The sequence below is a fragment of the Numida meleagris genome, chromosome 1 (assembly GCF_002078875.1).
Source record: "Numida meleagris isolate 19003 breed g44 Domestic line chromosome 1, NumMel1.0, whole genome shotgun sequence".
In the NCBI taxonomy this organism is placed as follows: Eukaryota; Metazoa; Chordata; class Aves; order Galliformes; family Numididae; genus Numida; species Numida meleagris.
The window spans coordinates 6,386,936-6,401,377 of record NC_034409.1 but is presented as its reverse complement, the minus strand read 5'-3'; the positions used below and the strand labels follow the sequence as shown (position 1 = coordinate 6,401,377).

The window sequence follows — 14,442 nt, the reverse complement described above, 5'->3', positions numbered from 1 at the left end:
ACGTGCTGGATCTATGAATGGAAACATTTGTAGGAAGTATGCAGCCGGGATTATCTTGTTTAACGAGCTGTTGGAGGCTGATGGAAAACTTGGTGAAATATTATGGGCCACGCACGGAGATCTGAGGGCAGCGTGATGGATGCGACTGCAGAGGGAGCCAGGTTGAAAAAAGAAAAGCACGGATGTTGAGATGCAAAATGCAGCCCAGCTTGCTGCCTGATTTCCTTAAGGTGCAGGGCTTGTGCAATCGCTGTCTCTCTGTCTGTCCCCACTAATACTCCAGCAGCTATTTTCTGACAACTCTGACAGCTAAAAATCAAAGATATGAAAAAACAGCATGTTTTGTGAAGAGTGATTGGATCGAGGAAAGAGAATCTGAAGTTCTTTCTCCTTTGGCTGTAGTGTTCATCTGTTCTGTTTGTCGTCCTGGCTGACCAGACAGCACGTGAGCTGTTGAGCTCAAAATTATTATAATTAAACACTTCAACCAGGAGGCTGTCTCCTGCCTTGCCCGTGGTTGAGGTCCATAAGAGGCTGAAGAAGAACAGAGAAGCCTGTGTAGGGGATATAAATCCTTTGGAAACCAGACTTCGTGGGCCCTACCATTCACAGAAGGATTTATTGTATTTAGCCGCTGCTTCAGCTCCTTTTGGTCCATTCCTCATGGCAGACGCTTGATCCTGCAGATCTTCCCTACAAAGACCGATCCTCTGCACAATTAGCCAGGAGCACCAACATGAGCTGTTGCAGACGAGTGTGTATCGTGGAACATCCCACTAGGGAAGACCTCCTCCTCCTTGACTACATCTGTGGTTTTCAGCCCATCACCAAGATGTCCCTGGAGGTGATGGATGCACACTTAGGCAAGCAGCACTGATTTCCCATCCAAGATTCTACACTTCTAGAGAAACTTCTGCAAACTGAACTGAGGGACCTGGTTTAGGGGGAAATATTGGTGATGGGTGGACGGTTGGACTGAATGATCTTAAACGTCTCTTCCAGCCTTGGTGATTCTATGAATGCAGAAAACCAGTTTTTTCTTGTTTCACAGCAGCCTCTTCAGGCCTGAAGACCTGAATCTCAGTGTAATATCACATCTGACATCAAGCCTCCTCCCCTTCCCAGCCTCAAGAAAGACTGAAGACCACCTAGGGACGCTTCTGTTGCTGGAGGACATCCCTACAGTGGGTCCAGAGCACGAGGGACAACCCCCTGCTCAGGGAATCAGAAGCCTTTGCTGAAGAGACCTCAGAAGAAAAGGCTGTCACCTGTGCACAGCACCACTGCTGGGCTTCAGAGCCTTCAGCTGATTAACACCATTCCAAAAAGAAACCTGTTTCTCTAGCTATAAACGTCAGCCACAAGACTGATAGTTACACACGGCACTTGCAGGTGTCTGGAATTACTCCAGTTAATTTATTTCAGGGCTGGGTCCTATTTTTCTCCCGTGTTAATTTTAAAGAGGGTTCTGCAACCATGGAGTCACAGCAGCCCTCATCTCCTGGCACATGGAAGCTGTAGGCTAACTAATTTATTAGTACCCCAGAAAATGAAGAACACTTCAAAATGTAGGCCTAATGCAGAATTCCTTACTGAAACAAAAATAAAATACGTAAACAGCATCTGCAGCCATGTGCTCAAGGTAATAATTAGGGAGAATTATCTTTGGTGTATGTATTGAAACAACATAATTGAAGCTAAGAAATTATATCATAGAATCATAGAATGGCTTGGGTTGAAAAGGACCTCAAAGATCATCAAGTCTCAACCCCCCTGCCAAGTGCAGGGTCGCCAACCACTAGACCAGGCTGCCCAGAGCCACGTCCAGTCTGGCCTTGAATGCCTCCAGGGATGGGGCACCCACAGTCTCCTTGGGCAACCTGTCCCAGTGCGTCACCACCCTCTGTGTGAAAAACTTCCTCCTAATATCTAACCTACATCTCCCCTGTCTCAGTTTAAAACCATTCCCCCTTGTCCTGTCGCTATCCACCCTTGTGAACAATCATTCTCCCTCCTGTTTATACGCTCCCTTCAAGTATTGGAAGGCCACAATGAGGTCTCCCCGGAGCCTTCTCTTCTCCAAACTAAACAGGCCCAGTTCCCTCATAGGAGAGGTGCTCCAGCCCTCTGATCATCTTGGTTGCCCTCCTCTGCACTCGTTCCAAGAGCTCCACATCCTTCTTATGCTGGGGGCCCCAAGCCTGGACACAGTACTCCAGATGGGGCCTCACAAGAGCCGACTAGAGGGGGACCACCACCTCCCTCTCCCTGCTGACCACTCCTCTTTTAATGCAGCCCAGAACATAGTTGGCCCTCCGGGCTGCCAGCGCACACTGCTGGCTCATGTCCAGCTTATCGTCCACCAGGACCCCCAAGTCCCTCTCCGCAGGGCTGCTTTCAAGTACTTCTTCCCCCAGGTTGTATAAATACCTGGGATTGCCCCGGCCCAAGTGCAGCACCCTGCATATGTCCATATTAAATATGTCCATATTAAAGAGACACAGATAATCTTTTGCTTGGGAAATTAACATCAACTGGAGCAACTGTTTACGTGGCTAGAAGAGTCTCAGGCTGAATAATCACCATTGTGGGTCTGCACTTAAATTCTAAGAAAAATGAGAACAAAACGCCTAAATTTCTCATACTGCTTTATGTAAGAAACTACCTTGAGTGCTCAGTGTGGAGCAGCTGCCATCCTTCAGCAGTTCTCTGCTTTCTCCCTTGAGCTTGGACAGTGGAGAGCTGCAGCCCCATGGTGGGACTGCTTTCAATGGGCCTCAGGTGTTCACAGCTTTATAGAGGAGCTCCTTCTCCCTAAAAGACAGGGGAACTGGTAAGTATGATCTGGGGAGCAAGAGGGAAGAGGTGGCTCATTTACAGATTGCCAAGTTGTTTATATCATATTTGGAAATCCAGACTACTTCCCTAATGGCTAATTCAGTAAATAAATCTCACAAGCTCTGAGACTAAGGGAAGTGTCATCAATCACAGCTTACAGCCAGGTGGGCCCACTGGTGAAAAAGAAGCAATTAGCACTCGTTCTCACTTGGCTTCAAGACTTCTTTAGGAAAAAGGTCACCAAAAACAAGTCAAAAGTCTCCAGATCAACCTAAGTTCTTTGAATCTAACATTCCTGACAAACCTCAGGCTCATTCAAAGGGATTAAGCGAACACACAGAACATCACCACACGTGATTTCCTATAATTAAAACCGACCAGAAAATAATGCCTTTTTTTGTTGTTGTTTGTTAATATGGATATCCAAAGAACACCAAATCCTGCAAAGCAGTAAGGAAACCCTTTAAGACAGAGGCCATCTAACACGGCACTTTTTTCATTTTCTGCTCTCTTTCAACACTGTCCCTTCCGCAGATGCACATGAACACAAAAAGTACCAGGTGAATTTTCTTCCCCTTTCTGTGAGATTAGAGAGAAAAATCTATCACCAAGCCCACCGGGTCATTGTGCAGCTCACTGATGCCAATCACATGGTTTCTAAGGGACACTAATTGCTGTTCCCTTACATTAGCTTGCTTCACTACTTAGTGTTGATCACTGCCTTCTGGCAAGGGAGAAAACCCAAATCCAAGGCCAGTGCTGGAGCTGAAATCGCCCTCCTCGTCACTCGTGTACTCTAAGAGGGGTGGAACCACTGTGTCCTCAAAGGAGATGGAGGCGGCTACACACAAACAAGAGAACTCCAAAAGCTTCCACCTGAAATCAATGGAATAAAGTGCAGATACAACTGCGAAAGGACACGTGGCACCCACAGCAGATGTGAAGTTTGAGGAACTTTTGTCTCCTTGGAAAAGGCTGAAATTTCCACCAAGTCCCAAAGAAGTGAGGTGAGGAAGGGTCTCAAGGAAGATCAAGCAAAGGCAATAGGATTCCTGCAGGGTCCCCAGACTCCCCGCATAGCTTACTTTAGGGCTCAGAGTAGAATGACTTTCATCTGAGATCTCTCCATGCTCATCTTTGCTACACTTCAGCCAACTTCTTTTGGAAATGACACCAAGCTCAGTGCCACTCTCATATGTGAAAATTCCGATCTTGTCTTTATAATGAGCCGTGTTTTCTTGTGATAATCATCTTCCCTCCCTCTGGCCACTCTCCAACAATCTAAACATTTCTTAAATATCGTGCCTAAAACTGGGCACTGCAGTACACCATCACAACATCAAACAACATGATCTCATTTCTTGCACGCATCTCTCCTGCTAGCCCACAATGACACCTGCCTTGTTCCTCCCCCCACAGCTTATTATCGCCTCGCATTTAATGGTCTCTGCTGTAACTTATCCACCCCCACTGTACTGCTGCTCTGCCAGTAATTTCCCCATTTTGTATCTGAATGTCTGATACCTTCTTCTAAGAACAGCACTTTGCATTCACCTTTATCAAATTTCTTCACATTCATTTCAGGCAATTTTTTCCTGCGCATTGCAGCCATTTCAAACCCTGATGCAGCCCTCTGAAGTGCCTGCGTGTATTCTCAAGTTGGTGACAACCGTAATTTTTTTATATGGGCTATATATGAAGTTATGGAAAATGCAGGCCCTGCAATCAATTGCACAGTGGTCTCACTTCAAATACCCTCTCTGGCTACATAACAGTAACTATTCCAAGTGTAGTTTTTTCTACCACATTGTGATAATTTAATCCATTTCCTCCTTTTGCTCGTCAAAAGAAAGAGAGGTGCAGAAAACATTAAATGCATCCGTTTTCTCTGAATCATTCATCATTTCTTCTCCATCCCCTCATCTTCTCACACTTAATCATGTGCTTCCCTTCCAATTTCTGTAGTTTCATTTTGATTGATCCTCAGAAGTCCTTGCGATGCTATTTTTCCTTCACATTAGGAGATTGCTGCTGGGCCATTAAAAAAGCAGCTCTCTTCTATTTCCTTATCCCACCCATCATCTTCCAAACAGACCAACTGAAACTACCTTCTGAGGTCCTTATTCTGTTTCTCTTATTTCCCTCCTTTCTTAAGAGGATCAAGTTACAACTGTGCAGACACTTAGCCCTGAACTACCTGTGACTTGAAGATTTTTAACCACTTCTAATAAGGCTGAACGTAATCCAAAATAGCTGACTCTTGTACAACACCCTACACCTTCTGAAATACAAACTCTGTTCTCTTGAAATAAATCCATTGACATGGGAGGACTTGGAAAGAGTTACTTTCCCAACAGATACTGAAGTAGGAAATACCTCCTATTTCCACCAGACTTCATTTGTCTACCAAACGTCTGAAGTCTCCATCCAAGCACTTTATGGGTGGCCAACCTTTTGGCTTGCCCAGGCAGCACTGAGTGAAGAGGGACTGTCTTGGGCTGCATATGCATAGGTCACTCTAAAACAAATGCCTCCTATTTATGTCCATGGAAACTACAACAGATACAATGAGCACAGTAACTCTGCTTGACAGAGAAAATTCTCAGCTACAAGGCAATATTTTCCAACATAGCCAGCACCAGCTATGCATTTTCACCAGCGATCAGCAACTGGCTGCATGCCATGCTTGTCAAAACCTGCACCAGCAGAGGTGACCCACTGTCACTGTTACCACTGCTGAAACACACCAGCGTGCTCACATCCATTGTTTGGTCTCCACAAATGTTCAGCAAGTGTCAATGAATGTCAGTGGGTGCAATTTATTTATTTTTTTTTGCATGTGGGAATTCAACAACATACCTTTGCTCCATTCGCACTTCCATGTCAGGCGCCATTTTGTCAGACTGCCCCTCTGCTGCCATCTGTCACTTGGCAACAATATTTAATGGAATATTGGTGGGAAGGTTCAACCTCTACTGCCATACCACCAACATCCAGCTCTGATGTCCTGGGCCAACATAATAAAATAGCAGGCATTACTTTCAGAGCTGCCCTTATAAAATACGTAATACAGAGAGAGAGCAACAAAAACAAAGAACTGTGTTTAGCCAAAGTATCAAAATGCTTACAATTATTTGCCATCACTTGAGTTAGCACTGCACTGTGCCCTCCCGGTGCCCTGGTTTCAGCCCAGATAGTGCTGACCGCACACTGATGTTTGGTTGTTGTGAGTGATGGGCGCACACTTGGCCACTCGATGGTGAAGAGCCACCTCCGGGGGCAGGCCACACTGTGAGCCATGTCAGGCCCATGGGTTGGACATGCCTGGACTACAACTAGGGCACGGCTTCTGTTTGTCCTGTTGTGGGAACATCTAGTTTCCCCAGCTTTGGAAACACGGACACTCTCGCTCTTCAGCATCATGCCTCAGCATCAATCCTTCCCAAATGAACCACAGGCCTCTTTGTTCCAGTTTTCCAGTTCATCTTCCAAAGTCTCTGCCATGCCCATGAACCTGAATTGTGAGATACACTGAGATCCTCTCCTATATTACCCATACTGCTGCACATTTTAGTCTAATACATTGCTTCATTCTCTCTCCTGCCTCTTAAAGTCTCAGCTCCAATGAGTAATTTTTTTACATCAGTGAAGTACAACAGGACAAAGTTCCATGCCAGAACCATAGGCAAAAGCTAGATCCTTCACTTCAGGAGACAGGATCTCATGCTCATAGATCCCGGTTCATGTAAGACAGAAAGCAAAATTTTAAGCCCTACTCCAGCATCTGGACATGAGCCCGGAAGATTACAAGTAACAGGTACCGACTGTTTTTTCTCTTGGCAGGAATGCTGTTCAGAAAGGATCTGAAGTCTCTCCTGAATGTTTCTTTGTAACTAGCATAAATTCTCTCCCATGGAGCAAGGTTCTGAAAAGTCAGCATTTTTGACCAACCAACCTTGCCCTACCACCTGCCAAAATACACGGTTGGAAAACGCCTCATCAGCTATCCAGAGGACCTCAGGGCAGGCAAAACACTCTCAGTGCCCAGGGGACACATTGCTACAATAGTTAACACAGAGAAATAAAGCAAGTCTTCAAAAGAAAAACAAAAAAAACCACAGTATCTTAGCACAGTGCTAATCTCTTTATTATTATAAAAATCTATAATTACATATCGTTGCTTAAGGACTCTGTACCTCTGAGAAAGCTTCAAGCCTGCAGACAGTAAGCCAGCTATAGCAAGAAATCATTTTAATTCCATAAAATTGTAGGATGGCCACAAGTTTAAGCAGACTTTATCTTTAGAGAGGTCACCAAATTCAAAGACATCGTAAATTCAACATCCAGGCAAACTTCTGTTGTTAAGACAGCTAGACTTAAGCCTCCAAATATCAGCATTACCAAGTATCTGACATGAATCAAATGTCCAATTGTCTGTCCCTGTATTATACCTTAAAGACTCAACTTCTCTTAAACAGAGAAACATATTTTAACACAATATAATTTCCTCAAGTGACAGATTAGCTATCCAAACACAAACTGAGTAGTGTAACTCTGACCTTTGGGGTTAAAATTATTTGCTAGTTGCCAGGCTGATTCGTGCAATTACATTCACTGTCAGATATCCTCTGCTCTTCTCCAACTATTCAACACTTCAGAATCAGGACAGTTTGTAAGAGTTAAACTCACTCAAGCCCACACAGAAGTATCAGGAAGTACTTTTAGGCAGCTTTGCACGACACTATTACCCACCTCCACGCTACCACTGATGTTCTTTTGAACCCTTTCATCTGGCAATAGTCTCATGAAAGCCTTTAACTGTGACTGTTTGCCTGCATTGCTTAAATGGGCACCTGAACTGTGTCTCACTGGGCACCTTTCCTCAGGCCAGCACTGCGCCCTGGACATCAGCTAAGAGCAAGTGCTTAAGATGCATGAAATTTCTAGCTAGGAATGTCAAATGAAATTATGAGGATTAACAAGCCATACAGTGTGACCAGATTCCAACAAGTGCTATTCATTTACTGAAACTCAGAGCTGAGGAGAAATTATTATCCTATTTTTAGGATCCTTTTCAGACATAATAGAGCACCGCTCAGAAAATTAAGTCAGAACGTCTCTTTTTATGGGGAAACAAGTCGACAGAGAAAGAGGAGTTTTTAAACTCAGAACGGTGTTATCCATGCTTGCTTATTCTAATCTTAACTCTCACTCAAAATATTATGTTGGTAGTCAGGAGGATGAGGACAGCACTGGAAAAAAAAAAAAAAAGAGTCAAATGAGTAGAACTGTGCTGAACTAAGCCACTACGTGCTAATAAGTATTACTTGCAGGGTCATTGGAACCCTGATTCCCACTATTCATCTGAGAGATTAAATATCACAGCCGTTGGCTGCAAAATAATGAAGACTTTTCTCTGATACTTCTCGCTGAGCTGCAATCCTCTTGCTCCACCTTCCTTTTACGGTTCTTCATTAAGCCCAAAGGAAGTTTTTAAAGTTCCTGCAACTCAAAATCAAGTTAGTTATCAGTGTTTGGTAGCTTGGTTGAGCAGTCTGTTAATTCAGACTGGTCATCTCTTAGCATCATAGGGGAAAACAACAAACTTCGCTCAGACTGGTAACAAGCAAAGCTGTTTAGGGACACATGTCCTAGGCCAGCATTCAGTTACATTGTGATTTGTTCTAGAAGAGCTGAACTACAAATACAGAGCACTCAAAAGAATAAAGTTATGCCAGCATGTCTAAGAATTCTGCACTGATTATGATCAGTTCATTTGGGGATGCCATTTTCAAGATAAATAATTAAATAATTAAAAGGCTATTGCTACAGTTTACTCAGCTAAAGGGATGCTCCAGAGTACACAGCATCCCATCACACAAGTCCTGACACCATATTTTTTCCACTAAATATCCAGCACAGAAATCTGTGATGATGGCAAATTAATCAATGGAGCTCATAAAAAAGATGCAGAAAGCCATCTTACTGCTTTAAACTAAAAAAATAGTATCTTTTAGGAGAACAATCTGTAGTTATGAAGAGTTTAAGTTTCTGCTGGAAACTCCAGGGCGATATCTTGCATAGAGAGAATGCAGTTAGATCATTGCAATCCTTAGATTACGGCCAGGAAGGAGTAAATTCAGAAGAAAAAGTAAAGATTTTTTGATTTTTAAGTTCTAAAGCTCCTGCTCGATTTAGAAACGTTTATACACCCTTCTGATAATGGTGAGAAAAACTCATCAAAAGTCCTGTGGTACAACAGAATTAGGTATAGCCCAGCCCTGAGTTAGCGTCCATCTAATTTGTGTCCATAAAGCTACAGAGAAGGAGATTCTGCTGCTTCAGAGGGAAAGAGTAGGGCAGATTCTCTACACAGATTCCAGAAGTTGTAATCTGTGATGTTTAATAAATTATATTTGATAGAACTGGACTCTTAATCCGCATAATCTGTAACCAAAGTTCACTCAAAACTGAAGCTAAGTAGCGACAGTAAGAAATCATTTAACATCTAAACTCAGCTTTAACATCTAAGAACAGATGGTAACTGAGCACCACATCAACTTGCCAGCAAAAGCAAGGCAAAGAAACATGAATAACTTTATATACATACAGAGTATCACATAACTGGTCCAACATAGGAACCAGTTTCCAGTGGCTGAGCATCTCCAAATTTCCTTTTATATCAAGTAGAATAGGGCAAACTGAACAAATTACTGATGCCATGCAAACACCTATACCCAGAAGGCAGCTGCTTCTTAGTCTGAAAATGACCCTCCTTTGCTAGGAAGAAAAAAAAAATCAGCACCAAGAGCTTCTGTTTCCCCAAGTTAGTCAATTTTCCTTCTATACAAGGAACATGAAGTAGTATGAAGTAAGTACAGAATTTAAGAACAAAAACAGTAATCATTTTCTTAAGTAATCCAAAAGAAATGAGATTGAGTCCACATAAAATTAGAGGTTCATGTTAACTATTTATATTAAAGCCAAAGCTGATACCTGGTATATAATCATGTTAAAAATAAAGTTTCAAGAAAGCCTTAGTAGTTAGATCTGTTCCATGAAATGAAAGAAGCAGTAGCCTTCCAATGAAAAAAAAAAAAACCCACAACCTTTTTTCCTTGTAACTATTCTATATTTTAAGCAAGACTGTGTCTAAATTCAGAGAATTCTTGATGTTTTAACTGCAGAAGAATTAAATGCTGTCTTATTTATGACCAAAGAGTCCGATAGCATATTTCAATGGCATCCATTTCCACATCATGGGATACGAAGGCAGCCAGTCAGTTGAGCTCAGATTGTTGCTTGCACCACTGTACAATGGCCTTTAAGCTGGAATCCAAGGAGAACTCACCCTGATCCTCCATGTTTCCATGAAGAAGCTTTCTACATTGTTATATAAACCAACAGACATACAAAGATGAACAGCTCTTCAGCTCTTTTGTTGGCTTCAGTTGTTCTTTAGCTTAATAGTTACCCTAAACTTAGTTTTTTTCTGCATTTTTTGATTGAATTGTTCCACAATTCATTGTAACACTTCTTGATACCTCAGTCATCATCTTGCTGATTTCTTTTCTGTCAAAGGAAAGTTCACAATGTTAGGATACAATTATGTGAAGTGAGAACACTAATAAATCACAAGTGCTTCCAAGATAAAATGGATATCAGACAATGACCATGTTTCTAAGCTATTTTTGAATGATATAAGATAATGTTTCCAACAACAACAGCTCTCTCCCTCATCCCAAACTAAGGGATTTTATTTACAGTGAAGACCAAGATTTGCCCCCTCTGTTAACCAACTTGTGGTGGCAGAGTCAGTAGTCAGGATGAAGGCAATCTGCCTTCCCTCTCCCAGCTTAAAGAGTCACACTTTCTTGTCACTGTTATTGAAGGAAAAAAGGAACTGCATTTTTCCTAATATATTTATTGTCTAACTTCTAAAGAAGTTCTTAAATGCAACAACTTCAGCTATTTCCATTTAGACTACATTTGTATTTACATTTCAATCAGAAAAAAACCCACAAGGTTCTTGAGTACGATTTGTCAAACTACATTCATTGCTTCCCCTAAAGATAAAATTAATTAAATGAAGTGAGATCAAAAAGAGAGCTTGCTCTTCATCAATGAAAGAAAATACGTGCATACATATATAAAACCAACCCATACATTCCATTTTATATGTACATATGTAAAATATGCTAATTACAAAAGCACGGTTTCAGGCACTTAGACGTTACCATTTTACGTGGATGGTAAGTCAGAAAATGTTCTGGTACTTCTTACCAGTTTAAGAAAGTCAATTAACTTGTGAACGTCCTCTCCCGTAGAAAGGTCCACGAAATCTTTCGGCAGTCGGTAACTCAGGTATGGACTGGGCTGGACAGTAACTTGACTGTTCGTGCAACGGAAAACTGGGCAGTCCTTAGGAAAAGGATGATGGATAATACAAAAACAGTGTCTATGAGTAAAATCAGGAAAATTGTTTGAACTCCTCCATTATAGCGTCTGAGTCACCTTGCAAAAGAGCTTATTTAGCATTCAGTCAACTAACCTTGCACTTTTTAAGAATTTTATATTTTGTCATTAAAAACTGCACAATTAAAAGCAAGAGTTAAAATGTTACTAACAGTCACAGCGTATCATTTTTTAATGTGTTTAATGTGTATATTTATAATGGTGCCATAGCAATGGAGCTATCAGGAAATCCATGTGACTATGTGTATGAAGAAAAACTTTACAATAATATCTCTAAGCCTGTCTTCATAGGTTCCTTCTTTAAACCCTTGCTTGTATTATCAAAACTATGATCTAAGCTTTCTGACCAACTTATTCACTGAAGGTAAAAATACCTCTATAAAACACTCAAAAGCACCTCTAAACTCTCAATTCCAGCAACAGGTTTAACTTGATATAAATTTCACTTTAATGTATTATATATTTAAGATACTTGAGAACTGACAAGCAATACAATTGCTAATTTCATGGCAGTGAGTAACTTCATTTTAAAAGTTCAGTAACTTTACAACAGATTCTATGACCAGATTCAAGCTGATGCATGAAGAACAGTCATTCTACTTTTCATTCAGGCTTACACCAGAGAAATTACGTAAAGCATTCGGAACCCAGAGAAATAAATCCACAAAACAAAATTCAAGTGCTCCATGGGAAGCTGGAACTGGGAATGTGCTTTAACAAAGGAAACGTAGCTTTTAGCAGAAGAGTTTGCTGGATTTCATGCACCATGAGAAAACAGTACAGTTTATTTCCCTTTCAATGTGTTATGAAAATGGTGATGGAACTAAAGCAAAGTACAAGTAAGCTCAATAATGTCACTGCAGTTACAGTTACAAAGAGAAGCCCACAGTATCTGACTAGTCATCTCTCAGACAAATATCAAGTACTTCATAAGATCAAGTAACACGCTACTTTATCTCTTCTATCCAGCCACTCAAGAATGCATTTAGATGTGAGGACTCATCTCAGTCACGCAACAAGGAACAAGTTGGAGAACAAATAAAAGACTCTTCCTCTCTCCAAATTAACGAGAAATTATTCATTTTACACAGGGAATGCAGCTTGCAATAGGGGTAGAAAAGCTTTGCTCTGCAAGACCAGGGAGACCAAACAAAGGACAAAGCTTCCCTGAGGGTATTCAATATGAGGAGAACTCAGAAGTTAAGCTGCTTCTTGTCTCCCACCAAACATAAATCTGGAACTTGGGGACATCATATGATAGATACCAGAAACAATGTAGAACTTCAAGCAAATAATCAGAAAAGGAATAGATTTTAAAATAAATTGAAAAGAGTGGAAGAAATTTAAGATGCATTAGAACTGAGTAAAAGCAAGTTTCAGGGCATCTTCTTCACAGTGAGGTCAAAATTACAATATGGGCTTGTATGGTTTGAAGTACAAATTCCCTGTAGGCATTGAACTCCAGCAGGTGCTACTTACTGAGATTAACTACTGTCAAAAAGATAGATTGATTCTACTTAGAAAGAGTTTACATTTCAAGAGCTGAGGACATCCATTTACATCAATGGGATTTGCACCATAATTCAGTTATGAAAAAGAAGAATCAGAGGCCATAATGCCTTCTGGGTTTGCTAGCCAGCTTCCCTAGCAGCAGAGCTGTACCTGTTCTGTTGCTTCCCCTTCACTCTGGTCACCTTTCAAATTTCTCCCAGAGGTCAGTTCATCCCACGTAAACAGCAGCGAGTCTGTTACTTCTCCAAATGGATTAAAATCTATTAACCAAATCTTACCCTGCAACGTAACAGCAGAAGAATTAAAACAAGTCATATAATTTTAAATAAAACCAGAACACACATGCACTTATACTACTATAATATGCCTGGTCTTTAGAGACAAAAAAAGATGTCAAAACTGAAAGCATCTGTTGTTACACACTGAAAATATTGTAATGTACTTTATATTAGACAAATAGTTTTAAAACACAGCAAGCTCTGACTTAATGTTTTTATTATTACTATTATTATTTTAGGCAGAAGATCAGACAGAGCTCAAATAAACTGAATTCAGCTCTACACAAGGTGCAGTTCTATGCAAGAGTGAAACCGCAGAAGTCCTCCATGATCCCTGGACAGCAAGAACAAGGAAGAGAAAAAAGAAGTATAAAGAAATAAAAACCGGGTATTTTGCTTTCCATCAGAAGTCACCACAGCACTCCTATACATTCAGCAGCTTACAAGGATTGCTGTTCTTGTTCTCAGAAGGGATTGTAAAAATAAAGAGCAAGGTCTGCAGTATGCTTGTGCAGATCACAAAAGCTGAAAGATGGTGTGTAGATATAGATTAGAAAAAACCTAAAGGGCATTTTTAATATAACCCTTAGTAGCCCAGACTAATTTCTCCTGCCTTATCTTTTACATATTCACATGTCAAACAGTTCTGGTCGTGTGCACAAGAGCATGCCTGTTCTACAACCGAAGAATGTAAGCAGAGAGACTAACATGACTTATTAAAGGTAAGAGAAGTCTGCCAAGGAGCAAGAAAGGACTTGCATTCCTTGAGCCAACTCAAGATAGCCCTGTGCTGAAACTGCACCTCTTCTTACCCAAGGAAGTGTCACCAAATAAAACAAAAACTTTATAATGAAATAGGAATACAGCTGGTACTAAGAACTAGCAAAACACCTACCGCATACAGAAGAGATCAGATCTATCAAACAAAGATTTTTGAATCATCAGTGGGATTGAAAGGATTTAGTGTGTTTATTAAAGACCAACTGGAACTGGAAACCACACCTGGGAACTGTACAGCTACTAAAAACTTACTTGGCTTTCTTTTGCTCCCTCTCCTTCCTGAATGATCTTCTGTCTTTAAAAGATCCTTCCTATCTTGCTGCAAACTTCAAAGTATCTTTAACGATTTATACTACAGCCATCTGTTTTCTAACACATAGATTCCTTTGAAGCCTTCAGTCGTAGAGTAACATGGAGACTTCCACCCACACTGCCTACACCACACTCACAGAAGCTCAAGTGCTGTAGAGAAAGAAACGAATAGAAACCCATGCAACAGCAGAGAAATGCTAGAGGCTAAAAACCATCTATACTGGGTTACTAACGCAGGTTGGGGAAG

General features: G+C 41.1%; 1 protein-coding gene across 1 annotated transcript in view; it reads right to left on the bottom strand.

Moving 5' to 3' along the window:
- CDC123 (cell division cycle 123) overlaps positions 6,962–14,442 on the bottom strand; it is a 38,129-nt gene continuing 30,648 nt past the window's right edge. Inside the window, exons 11-13 of the mRNA XM_021384379.1 lie at positions 12,976–13,104; positions 11,122–11,259; positions 6,962–10,410 (exon numbers count right to left, since the gene is read on the bottom strand). Of these exons, the coding sequence (XP_021240054.1) occupies positions 10,384–10,410; positions 11,122–11,259; positions 12,976–13,104 (294 nt within the window). The 3' untranslated portion in view covers positions 6,962–10,383. The remainder of the gene's footprint in view (positions 10,411–11,121; positions 11,260–12,975; positions 13,105–14,442) is intronic.